This window comes from Copadichromis virginalis, linkage group LG7, assembly GCF_057382275.1.
Source record: "Copadichromis virginalis isolate Kocher_CV1m ecotype Utaka linkage group LG7, C_Virginalis_male_GT1.1, whole genome shotgun sequence".
In the NCBI taxonomy this organism is placed as follows: Eukaryota; Metazoa; Chordata; class Actinopteri; order Cichliformes; family Cichlidae; genus Copadichromis; species Copadichromis virginalis.
Genome location: NC_140624.1, coordinates 62,372,718 through 62,386,332, shown reverse-complemented (window position 1 = coordinate 62,386,332; position 13,615 = coordinate 62,372,718). Strand labels below are relative to the sequence as shown.

General features: G+C 39.9%; 1 protein-coding gene across 1 annotated transcript in view; it reads left to right on the top strand.

Moving 5' to 3' along the window:
* Positions 1-435: 435 nt before the first annotated feature.
* The window catches only part of mvb12ba (multivesicular body subunit 12Ba), a 30,498-nt gene continuing 17,318 nt past the window's right edge, over positions 436-13,615 (top strand). The window contains exons 1-2 of the mRNA XM_085464639.1: positions 436-699; positions 13,314-13,436. Coding sequence (XP_085320765.1) covers positions 13,326-13,436 — 111 coding nt within the window. The 5' untranslated portion in view covers positions 436-699; positions 13,314-13,325. The remainder of the gene's footprint in view (positions 700-13,313; positions 13,437-13,615) is intronic.

The window sequence follows — 13,615 nt, the reverse complement described above, 5'->3', positions numbered from 1 at the left end:
GTGTACCAATTGTCTGTATGATCAACTCGGTCACCTATAACATTCCAAGGTTTCTGATTTGAAAACACTATGCCCAGATGAAAAGAATCAACCTTTTGGGATTTGTTGCATGGTGGACACAAAAATGTACATTAGCAGTTAAACAACAGAATAAGGCTTTCAAAAGATTTTAAAAAATGTTCCCAAAATCTAATAAACTACAAAAAGAAACAAAGAGACTTTCAAAGAGACTCAGGGCATATAGTTTTTGCTGATATTTTTACATTTTTGAAGGAGACGGGAATTTTAAAAAGAAATGTATTTGGCGGTACTATAGATTCTGTGCTATACTCCAATCTAAAAGGTGGCGGTATTGCACCTAGAAGTTATTTGCCAACCGCCAAAAAAACAGGGGAAGAAGAAGAAGAATTTCGCTACTTGCCAACCAATAAATATTAAGAAGAAGAAGAAGACCGCGACGACTCCTCCGAATCCGAACGAGTTCTTTCCGCTTTTCGAACAATGATATCTTCCTGAAACCGCTAGCTGGAAAACTGTTGTGCAGATATGCACAGAATAGGTTGTGTTTAGCACTGGTTTGATGAATAAGGCAATTTTCTAACAATGCGAGCTTTTCCAAAGCTGTGAAACGACCTAACCAAACAGAACACTGAGGAAAATTTTCGGGAACCTCTCACATCCAACTGTTAGCCTGTTTCGGTAAGTGGTTAACCCAGTTAGATTGCTAACATTATCATTTATTGCAAATCCTGTGTCTTCTCAAGAATGTGATACGTGAAGCTGCCTTTGGTGGTGTAATTGACTGAGGTATGTGATATAAGCGCTTAAACGATCCAAGGGATAACAGACCGTTGGCTGGCCAGTAAAACCATAGCTGACGTCTGTAGTCGGTTGCAGCTGGCGTGTGGAAGATGCACTATGTTACCCGACTAGCTTGTTAGCTTGATCGCTTATTTATTATTTCACAGTTAGAGTTGACAAACGAAGTCGAGTTATTGTCGCACAATAAATAATTTAGTTATGGCTGTTGTTAGTAATTTGTGTTAAACCTACGAATCAATGCGTAACTTGTCCTGTATGAGGAGAACTTTTGAGTGACATCTTTTTATCTCATTGCACCACTGGAATTTTGAGTGTTAGGACGTAGAAGAGAAATCCAGTCCTTTGCAGAGGAGCTCACTGGAGACCAAAAAAAGCAAATTTATGTCCTTATTACGTAAGCCGTTTGTTTATACCCCAGATTATTTTGTGACTTATGTAAAATAAGTTGCATCAAGATTTAAAAAATATGGCAATAGAAGTTTTTTCTCACAAGCCAATAAAAATGTACATGGGCCATTAAAACTCTGAGCCATTGTCCTGAGGGTTGTTTGGTTGGACACAGTTCAGTTCAGTTCAATTCAATTTTATTTATATATCACAACAAAAGTCGCCTCAAGGCGCTTCATAGATACAGAGAAAAACCCAACAATCATATGACCCCCTATGAGCAAGCACTTTGGCGACAGTGGGAAGGAAAAACTCCCTTTTAACAGGAAGAAACCTCTGGCAGAACCAGGCTCAGGGAGGGGCGGGGCCATCTGCTGCAACCGGTTGGGGTGAGAGAAGGAAGACAGGATAAAAGACATGCTGTGGAATAGAGCAGGGCGATATGGCCAAAAATATTTATCACGATATATATTTGAAAATTTGCGATAACAATATAACTGACGATATAATTGATGCGAGACAAAATACAACTCCACAACATTACTAGCACAAAAAGACAACCTTCCATTTATTTTCACTTAAACAAGAAGCTGGTTTTTATGTACATTAAAGCTTTATAAAAATGTAACAGTGCAAATGCAAATTCCTTGCTGAAAGTTTAACCAAAAGGCATTTCCAGTAGAAATGGGCTGACATATCCTGAGCATAACCATGTATAATATCCACTGAAGTTAAAAAGAGGTGATTTGCAACATTAAACTGCAGTGTGCAGTACGTATTTTTCGGACCATAAGGTGCACGGGATTATAAGGCACATTAAGCGAAACAAAGCAGTCAGATAAATCAAACTTTATTAAACTCATTCTTCTTGCTTCCTCCACTTCTGTACCATTGATTCATTAATGTTGAATTCTCTGGCAGCTGCTCTATTCCCATGTTGTTGCAGTATATTAATGACTAACCTCGTATTGTGGATGGATTATCTCAGTTGTTCTCCTGACTGAAGTTTGGTCCGTTTACAGCATCCTGCCATGCGATTGCATTTGTCTCTAACCATGAGGAACCTTTACGTTAACTTTTATAAGTGGAAAAGTGTTAGTGTTCGTCCTCCAGCTTCACTGTTTATGTTATGCTAACATAGCTGTGTCGCTAGCGATCACGTAGCACATCATTATATACCAACTAGCCCAACTTCAGTAACCCTACAAACGTCACTGCTGTTTAGTTTCCTGTCTTCATTTATGTTGGAAGTGATAGCAGAGCTGTACGTTTGATTTTTTTTCAGAAATCTCTCAGTCAGAACATGCTATATCATGCTTAGGTAACTAGCGAAACTAGCGAGCTAACTTCCGCTAGCTTCCTGCTAACTTCTAACTCTGTTAAATGTAATAAATTTTGTTTTCATGGATGCCTGGAAGTTAAACTTCATAGTTACACCTGGTAAAGCAGCAATGCTGATTGTTTTTATTAAAGATGAAAGAATTTAGACAGTTTTTAACTCGCAGTGATGCTGCAGTGTTGTTTGACATGAAAAAGACGGAGTTTAGGACCCAGATTACTCCCAGCTTTAAGAGCATCTTAGTCCGACAAATACGACAATAACGACGGCCGCTTGCACGTTCTGCAAAAAAATGTGCTTTGTCTGTATCTGACGGACAAACACCAAACCAGTTCCACATCACTGAAGTTGCACCATTTTTACAAACCAATTCTGGTTCATCTGTTTCACTCAACAATCGGCCATGTGCGTATGAAAACAAAGGCACTGCGCATGCGCGTTTTACTCATATTCTATCGCGATATTTCATTTTCCTATCGTTGCCTAACATTATACCGGTATTACCGTGAATGGTATAATATGGCCCAGCCCTACTGTGGAAGAGAGACAGAGGTTAATAACAGATATGATTCAATGCAGAGAGGTCTATCAACACATAGTGCGTGATAAAGGTGACAAGAAAGGAAAAACTCCAATGCATCATGGGAATCCCCGGCAGCCTACGTCTATTGCAGCATAACTAAGAGAGGATTCAGGGTCACCTGGTCCAGCCCTAACTATATGCTTTAGCAAAAAGGAAAGTTTTAAGCCTAATCTTAAAAGTTGAGATAGTGTCTGTCTCCCGAATCCAAACTGGAAGCTGGTTCCACAGAAGAGGGGCCTGAAAACTGAAGGCTCTCCCTCCCATTCTACTTTTAAATACTCTAGGAACAACAAGTAGGCCTGCAGTGCGAGAGCGAAGTGCTCTAATAGGGTGATATGGTACTACAAGGTCATTAAGATAAGATGGGGCCTGATTATTTAAGACCTTGTATGTGAGGAGCAGGATTTTGAATTCAATTCTGGATTTAACAGGAAGCCAATGAAGGGAAGCCAAAACAAGAGAAATATGCTCTCTCTTTCTAGTCCCTGTCAGGACTCTTGCTGCAGCATTTTGGATTAGCTGAAGGCTTTCCAGCAAGTTTTTTGGACGTCCTGATAATAATGAATTGCAGTAGTCCAGCCTGGAAGTAATAAATGCATGAACTAGTTTTTCAGCGTCACTCTGAGACAGGATATTTCTAACTTTAGAGACACTGAATTACTATTTATAATTATTATTATTGACATCTACTGGGGATGGATCAGTTTACAAAATCTGTGGTTCTGTTCATAGCACAGTTTTGGGGTCACAGTTTTTGATTCAATTTGGTATATCTTGGCTCTTGTAAGTTAGTGCTCTAATACAGTGATACCATACTTTAAGATCATTAAGATACGCATCTGGTTATATACAATATTTTGGAGATATTTAAGGTCTTATGAGGAGGTGAACTATTTAAACATTTTAAAAGACCTGTTTTTTGTCTTTTGAATATTTATTACTGCTCATTAATAAGACAAAAGTATTTCTTATTCGATTTTTGATGCAATAATAGATACTCAATTACTAAAATGATCTAAGCCCCAGTACAGTCTCTACTTATCTGAAAAAAAGAAATGCTCTTATATAACTATCATTAGCTTACAGCTTTAAGTGTTTAAGGTATGTGCTAACTAAAAATAAAGACAAGATGATAGTTTATTAAATTTTAATGAAATTTGCAGATTGTTTCGGTGGAGTTTAATAAACTCCTTGCTATCTAAAATATAACAGGACACCGGAGTATATTCTTGAGCATCTCACACTTCTGATAATCAGTTGTCTGTTTGACGTTTACTCAGCTGTGTAAAAACTTTAACCTCAGCCAAACTGATTTACTCAGGAACAAATGAAATACTGAAAAAAGCCAAACAATAACATTTTTAAGTTATCTAAGTGACTTATATATCATGTTTAACCTGAGTAGCGAAAGACGGCAGTGGGTTTGAAAACGATTTGCCGTGAGTCCAGTGTTCTCACGGGCTCTAGTGAGCTATCGAGCTAGTGGGTAACAGACGTCTCCGAAAACGTCGGAGCGCTTTTGAAAATATGTGGTGTCTTGATAAACTGAGCAGATATTTGAGGTTTACACAGCTACATTCTTGCCTGAAAATATGTTAAACGTTTATTTTGTGACCCAGAAAGAATAATAAGAGTAATATTAAAACTAATTAGCTGCCGCCATTGTTGACAACTGAGCAGGGCTGCGCTATGAATTGTGGGACACAGCTTCTTCTTCTTCGGGGTTTAACGGCAGCTGGCATCCTTGTACATGCAGTGCTGCCATCTTCTGTTTCAGTCCGTTATTACACTCTTAAATCCTACTACTTATTCCTGCATCTTTCAGGATCTTACAAAGCTTCAAACGACGCGTCAACTATTAAATTAGTCGTCAATGATTTTGATAGTCGACGTAATCGTGACTAGTCGACTAATCGTGGCAGCCCTAATTAGGATGGATAAGAACAACTACATAGATGGACTTAGAAGCTGACACTGAACAGACAGCATACAATGATAACATGAAGCAGCTCTACGACACAAGCAAGAAATTGTGTGGGAAGCACAGCAAGCCAGAACAAGGACAAGGAGGGAAAGGCCATCACAGGACTAGTGCAGCAGATGAAAAGATGGTCTGAACACTTTGAGGATCTCCTGAAGAGACCTGCACCACCAAATCCACCAGACATCAATCCAGCCAACGAATATCTCCCCATTAACTGCAGCAGACCAACCAGAGAAGAGATCAGGAAGTCCATCACCCTAATGAAGAACAGGAAGGCTGCTGAACCTGGCGATATACCAAAGCAGATTTGGAAGCACCAGTGGAGTTGCTGTATACACTCGTCTAGAAGCTCTGGGGGAAAAAGAGGAGTAACCACCCCAAGAAGGGTGACCTCAGCAGCTGTAACAACTACAGGGCCATCGCACTCCTGTCAGTAACAGACAAGGTCTTCTTTTTTTTTCTTTTTTTTTTTTTGCCTGTCCCGTTTGGCTCTTTTGCCATCAGAATTGTTGTCTAAAGGCAAAGAAAGATGCCCAACGGGTTTACTTTACCAAATTGACCATCCCAGCCTTGCCGTAATGGTCCATTTGATTCACCTTTTATTGTTTATTTTATTTTCACTTCAACGTGGGGACAGACACCCCCCTGGTGACATACCCCTACTCCAAGGTCCTGCATGTGTGGGTGGTTGTGGTGGAGCGGGAAGAGGGAGGCAGCTGGAGATGGGGAGGAAGGAAGGGGGGGCAAGTGACCCCTCCCTGGGGCCAGCTCCCCCGCTGACCCCAGTAGGCACCCCCATACTCCGCGACCCGCCAGGGAAAGGGGGCCCAGGCCCATCCAGACCGGGGCCCAGCGCAGCAGCGCCTCCCGGCCCCACAGAGCCCGGGACAGTCCACCCAACCCCACCACAGAGAAAACCGCACCCACCCCACCATCCACTCATCTTCCAGACTACATAAGACAATAAACACCCAGGCTGAGATCTTCCTCCACCTCTCCTGTATCTCCCCCTCCTGCAGAGAGAGCCCCTGAGGAGAGGAAAGCTCCTGCAAGATGTGACGATCTTCCCCACCAGTTGAAGAGCCCCCCAGGTGGCTCGATGCACCGGCGGCACCCTGCTCCAGGGCTGGTCCCCCATGCACCCACCCACCCACAACCCCGGCAACACACCAACCAGGACCCAAGCCCCCGAGGCCTGGCCCGGGCCCCAGCCCAGAGACGGAGCGCCCCCAGAACCTCACGCCCATCCCGGACCCACCCAGGGGCAGCCAGGCTACCAGGTCAGTAACCCACGTCCGTCAGCACAGACCCTCCCCTAGCCCCGCTGCACGCAGCCGCGAGGAAACAGTCACCTGAGAGCCAACAGAGCCCCTAACCGGACATGACCGCTACCCCGGGTTGAGCCCCCCAAGGAAGATGCCTCCGGGGAACCCCCCGACGCCCTAAGCCTGTCCCTACCCCCACACCAATCACAACAGTGAAGGCGGGACCAAACTATGACCCCCCACCCCCACTAGGTGATGGAGCTGATCAAAGGAGCCCAGAGCAATTGATCTGATGTGGTGGCAGAGGCTGTATCAAGACTAATGTAATCTAATAGATAATTTCTATATTGGTTAGAATTAAGATTATTTTTATTTTTCCAGTTCATGAGGATTGTTTTCTTGGCTATGCATAGGGCAGTGAAAACCATATGGGTGATATTCTTTTCTGAAGTGACATTATCTAAGCTGCCCAACAAACACACTAAGGGGGAAGTTGGAATGTTACATTTCAGACACTTCGATAAGTCTTCACATATCTCGCGCCAAAACTTCTGAACTGGTGGACAGAACCAAAGAGCGTGGATATAATTGTCCGGTGAATTGGTTTGGCAGTGTGAGCAGTTGTTGGTAGACGTAAAGCCCATCTTGAACATCCGATGACCTGTATAGTGCACTCTATGTAATATTTTGTATTGAATTAATTGAAGACTGGGATTTCTAATTAGATGAAAGGTTTTTAAGCAAATCTGAGACCAGAAGTTTAGGTCTAAGTTAACTGATAAATCCGCTTCCCATTTTGCAATAGGAAGTGATATTGATTCATCTGTTTTAGAAAGCATTCTGTATATTTTGGATAGTAATTTGGGGGTTTTAAGAGTAAGAAATTGAACCACACTTGGTGGTGTTTGTAGTTCAACTTGACCCGGTTTAAATTTCTTTTTTACTATGGATTTAATTTGTTGATATTCTAAAAATCTTTTCTTGTTGATCCCATATTGTGTAACTAGTCCGTCAAATGAAATAAATTCTGTTCCTTCTAATATATGTTCTAAATATTTGATTCCTTTACCACTCCAATCTGAAAAGTTTATCATATTATTGTTTTGTAATATGTCAGGGTTGTTCCAGATAGGTGTACGTTTGCATGGGATTAATGAAGACGCCGTCAATTTTAGAAACTCCCACCATGCTGTCAGAGAAGAGCTGATGTTGATGCTTTTAAAGCCTTCATGTCGTTGGATGTTTGAGCTGATAAATGGTAGGTCTGAGATCTCTCGATTATTGCAAAGTGCTTGTTCTACATCTAGCCAAGGTTCATCTAAGAGGGTATGTTTTAGCCATCCTGAGATAAACTGAAGCCTGTTGGCTAAGAAGTAGTACTGAAAGTTAGGCAGTTCTAGTCCTCCTTTATCCTTGGTCTTTTGTAGTGTTTTTAAGCTTATACGTGGGGGTTTATTTTTCCAAAGGAATTTGGACATAAATGAATCTAGAGATCTGAACCAATCTTGTGGCGGTTTAGTTGGGATCATTGAGAATAAATAATTTATTTTTGGTAAGACCATCATTTTTATAGCGGCAACCCTTCCCATGAGTGATATGGGTAGACATTTCCATCTAGCCAGATCATCTTCTACCTTCTTTAAAAGTGGGATATGGTTTAATTTAGTTAGATCTGCAAGCTTGGGAGAAACATTAATACCTAAATATTTTATATTTCCCGATTGCAGTGGTGTAGAAGAGGAATTATGGAGGGAGCAATTAATCGGTAGAACTGTAGATTTTGACCAGTTAATTGAGTAATCTGATATTCTTGCAAAAGAGTTTATCAATTCAGTCACCCCAGAGACATTGGTTTGTGAATTTTGGAGAAAGAGTAACACATCATCCGCATAAAGGCTGATTTTATGTTCCACGTTCTTGCATTTTATGCCCTTAATTACTGAATTCTGTCTAATTGCTGCTGCTAGGGGTTCAATAAAAATTGCAAACAGTGAAGGGGAGAGTGGGCATCCCTGCCTGGTGCCCCTCAAGAGACAGAAGCTGGAGGATGTCTGGTCATTTGTTCTAACACAAGCTGTTGGGGAATTATATAATATTTTTAACCAGTTTATGAAAGAGGATCCAAAACCAAATTTGTGTAAAGTTGCAAATAGAAATTTCCAGTTAACTCTGTCAAATGCTTTTTCTGCGTCTAAAGAGAATATTGTAGTTTCTAGGTTTTTACTGTATGAGTAGTCTATCAAATTAAGTAATCTACGTGTATTTGTTGATGAGTGCCTACCTTTTATGAAACCAGTTTGGTCAGGATGAATTAAGAGGGGGGTTATTTTCTCCAGTCTCTTTGAGAGAGCTTTGCAGATTATTTTAAGGTCTACATTTATAAGGGATATTGGACGATAGCTTGAGGGATATACAGGGTCTTTGCCTGGTTTAAGCAGGAGATTAATGTTTGCAGAATTCATATTTGATGGAAGTCTGCCCTTTTCTTTCATTTCCAACAACGTTCTGTAGAAAACTGGTGCTAGAATCGACCAGAATTCTTTGTAGAATTCTGCAGGAAAGCCGTCTGGACCTGGAGCCTTATTATTGGGCATACTTATCAGGGCTTCCTGGAGTTCACCTGGTGTCAGTGGTGAATCCAGTGCCATTGCTTGAGTGTCCAATAATTTTGGAAGAGTTATGTTGTCCAAAAACTGATCAATTTCTTTTTTAGATGGTTTATTTGTGGTGAATACAACGTTTTATAGAAATCCCTGAAAATGTTGTTTATTTGTATCGGATCATATATTGTGTTCCCAGATGAATCTTGAACAGCACATATAGTTGTTTTTTCTTTATTTATTTTTAGCTGGTTTGCTAGAAATTGACCGGATTTATTACCATGTTCATAATTTTGTAGGCGTAGTCTTTGTACTAAGAATTTTGTTTTTTTTTATCAATTATCTCATTTAATTCTAGTTTTGTTTTGCGTATTTTGTTCAATGTTTCCTGATCTTGGTGGGACGCGTAGGCTTCTTCTAGTGATTTGATGTTTTTTTTCTAATTCCTGAATATTTTTGTTTTCTTTTTTCTTTTTATGTGATGAGAAAGAAATTATTTTACCTCTCATCACAGCTTTCCCTGCTTCCCATAGAACAGAAGCTGATGTTTCGGGAGTGTCATTATAGTCCAAATATGAAGTCCACTCTTTTTTAAAATATTTAATAAAGTGTTCATCTTTAAGTAGTGATATATTAAATCTCCAGTTTTTTCTTGGCGTAGTGTTATTCTTGTGCATTAGTGTTAAAGATACAGGACCATGATCGCTGACAGCTATAGGGTGAATCTCAGTGTCTGAAATGTCGTTCAGCAGTGAGCTGCTGAACCTTGAACGACAAGGTCTTCTATCGGGTCGCTACTGTGGGATGAGCAAGCAGGCTTCCGACAGAATTGATCAAGCACAGATTAGACCGCAGTGCTACGCGTCATAGTTGTGTTTGACAGTGTGGACCGAGAAACTCCTCTGATACTATAGCATCCCAGCCAACATGGTCAACAGTCTGTCAGTCTGCCCCAAGGCAGCTGTGGCTACAACTATAGCTTGCCTCCACCAGTGTGTGAATGTGAGAGTGAATGAATAGTGGAATTGTAATGCGCTTTTAGGGTCTCGAAAAGCCCTATATAAATTCAATCCATTATTATTATTATTATTATTATTATTATTATTATCATTATTAATATTATTATTATTATTATTATGATCAAGGGTTCGTATGAGGGCATGACCTGCAGAGTGATCCATGGAGGGCAGCTCGTCAACAGCTTCCAAGACCAGAATCCAACAGAAGGTCAAAAGCTAGCAAATGTGTCCTCCTGATTGAATTGAATTTTTTAATTACTGACTCTGTCTCTTTTCCTTCAACAGAGCTTGAACTACTTCATTTAAATAGTCTTTAAGTACCGGTACATGTGTATTAGAAAGAGGTTTTTTATTTTTTTCCTAGCATGCAGAACCATTCCTGTAATCACCATTAAAACCTTTACTGGGAAAAAGTGGGAGTGAGATGTGTCTATTATACATTTCTCTGTGATACTGGGTTGAGGCGGAGATTGGTCTGCTGCAGTTAATGGGGAGATATTTGTTGGCTGGATTCATCAAACCACCTAATCAACAAACTCCAACATCAAGAAAAGTGAACTTTGTAGTTGCTCCATCCACAATTGTTTGTTTTATACAGGAAACCTCCTTGGTAAAGCTGCAGAAGTTGCATTAAAAAATGCAGCTGAACTGTTAACTTGATATTCTATTCAATTCAATTTTATTTATATAGCGCCAAATCACAACATAAGTCGCCTCAAGGCGCTTCATAGATACAGAGAAAAACCCAACAATCATATGACCCCCTATGAGCAAGCACTTTGGCAACAGTGGGAAGGAAAAACTCCCTTGATACCATGTTTAAAATGCGCAGCTTGTTGACGGCTGACATTCCACTTTCTGTCGCCGTGATACCTGCAGCAAGCAGAGGGGACTTTAAAGAGGGGCAGGGGGTGTGCTAGACCAGTCTTTTAATATTAAAGTGAAATAAAATGTTAATATTTAAAAATATAAAGGATTTGTTTGTTTTGTTTTTGTTTTTTGCAGGCCAATAAAAATGTACAGGGGATAGTAAAACTCAGTCACTGACCTGGGGCTGTTATATTAGACACTGTGAATTATTAGCATTCATTATTAAAATCTACGCCATTGTAATATCCTGTTTTCAGCCCACCAAATTTTGCATCAAAGCTCAGGGTAAATGTCCAAATGCTCACTATTCTTCATTGGAGCCCCCACATACTCTTAAAGCCTTATTCATTCACTAACACACACAGATGCAGAAAAATGTACACATGAACACACATCTACCTCATCCAGAAGATACAATACTACAGTAATACGAGGGTTTATATGGGCTCAAAATGTGGTCATAAATATTTTGTACTTGTAAAAAAGATTTGTGTGTGCGTAAAAAAGATTTGTATGTGTAAAAAGAATTTGTGTGTGGACTTAGAAAAAAAACCCCTGCAAGTTACAAGTACAGATTTTTGACCCTATTTTTCTTCCCTTCATCTGATTGGTCAATGTCATGTCAATCACAAATGTAACAATCCAATCAGAGAACAGATGGGTTTGGCTGTCGAGGGGCGCTTTTTTTGAACTGCAGGTCTTTGAAGGGAATAAATGCCCTTTTACATGCCAACCCAGCGTTTTCCTTCATCACCACGAAGGAAAACAGTCTGTGGTCGTCCAAGTTTGGTGATTTTTATGTCACAGGTCTACGTGTTTAATACAGGGACTTCCACAGCCTTTTCAACAGCGCTGCGGACCGCGGGGTGGGGGCGGGCAGTGTTTTGGAAATGACAGTCTTCATTACAAAGCTTTCTTCGTTATGAATTAGCATACATGTTTTTATTGAACATTTGAAGAACCAGCAAAAAAAACAAACTCTTGTAGAGGACATAAAGTCAGAGATAGAAAAGACAAGGAGCAGGTGCATCTAGTACAGGTAGAGCTGCTGCAAAAACCCACAGAGCCCAGCAGCCAGCAACAAATTCTGGATCCTTTGCTTTTAGTTAGCAGTTAGCATTAGCAGCGTATCCTGCATCTGATGTGAAAGGACTTTTATGCTGCGCACTGTGACTCACAGCAATGGTCCTGGGTCAGCCCTGACTTTGTGTTAAACTAATCCTAAAGTAATAATGTTATTTCTAACCACTGATATACCACAACTTTATCCTTTCAACAGCTACTGAAAGTTAGGGGACCTAGCTGCTATCGGATATTTATATAGCGATCCTCCAGCTTCAAACGGTATCACCCTTCAAGGACCTGCAGTTCAAAAAAGCGCCCCTCCGACAGCCAAACCCATCTGTTCTCTGATTGGATTGTTACATTTGTGATTGACATGACATTGACCAATCAGATGAAGGGAAGAAAAATAGGGTCAAAAATCCGTACTTGTAACTTGCAGGGTTTTTTTTTCTAAGTCCACACACAAATCTTTTTTACGCACACACAAATCTTTTTTACGCACACACAAATCTTTTTTACGCACACACAAATTCTTTTTTACGCACACACAAATCTTTTTTTACGCACACACAAATTCTTTTTACACATACAAATCTTTTTTATGCACACACAAATCTTTTTTACACATACAAATCTTTTTTACAAGTACAAAATATTTATGACCACATTTTGAGCCCATAGGTTTAGATTTTTGTGAAAGTGCAGTGTTCAGTTAAACTGCACCATCACAAAAACTTCTGTGAATATATTCTATTAGCCTCATCTTATTGTATATATGTGTGTTTTTATCTCTCACTGAAATTGACTTTTGTTATCGCTTGATGTTATCATTTTCCGTATAATTTTTTGGCACTATCCTATGGATACTTAAGAATCTGGATTTTTTTTTTTCCTTTTTTTTCTTTATTGGAAAACTTTATTTTCCAAGCAAATATGATTTAAAACAGTGGGGTTTTTTGGGGGACGGATGCTGCAACAATGTAACTCCACTTAATGCAGTAACCTGAGCTGTCCATGAAAGTGACCAGTCACATTAGGACACTTTCTTTGCTTTCTTTGGGCTTCCCCTCCAAACAGTCACAAATCTAATGATTTAAGCAAGCAGGATTCACATCAGAGTTGTGCCCAAGAAATTAAATTATTTGCTCGGATTATATTTTTTCCCTTTGTGACTTATGGTACAAAAAATTATTCCATACTATAAGTTCAAAACGGTTAGATCGGAGCTCAGTAAGTAGAGTAAAAAAATTTCCCCTGTATGAACAGCAGAGAAAAGTACATGTCTTATCTTACCAATCAATCCTGATGTTTATTCCCGTTCTCCCATTGTCCTACTTTCTGTTTTCCAATAATGTCATCTGTGGGGATTTTTATTGCAGATCTCTATAAAGATGCCTGAGGTTCGGGACCTTTCTGAAGCTTTGCCAGAGATGCCAATGGACCCAATCACTGGAGTCGGAGTAGTAGCCTCTAGAAATAGAGCACCCACTGGATATGATGTGGTAAGCAACATAACATAACTCAAGAATGATTGGTCAGAATTGCCAAATACCAGAATTTTTCCCACACTATTAGATTTTATTTTTTGCAGTAACAGAAATATCTAATTTGCACATTTATGTACTTGTGTGTGCGCATGAAAGGAGGCACTTACATGCTTTCTTAAATTAATTAAATTTCT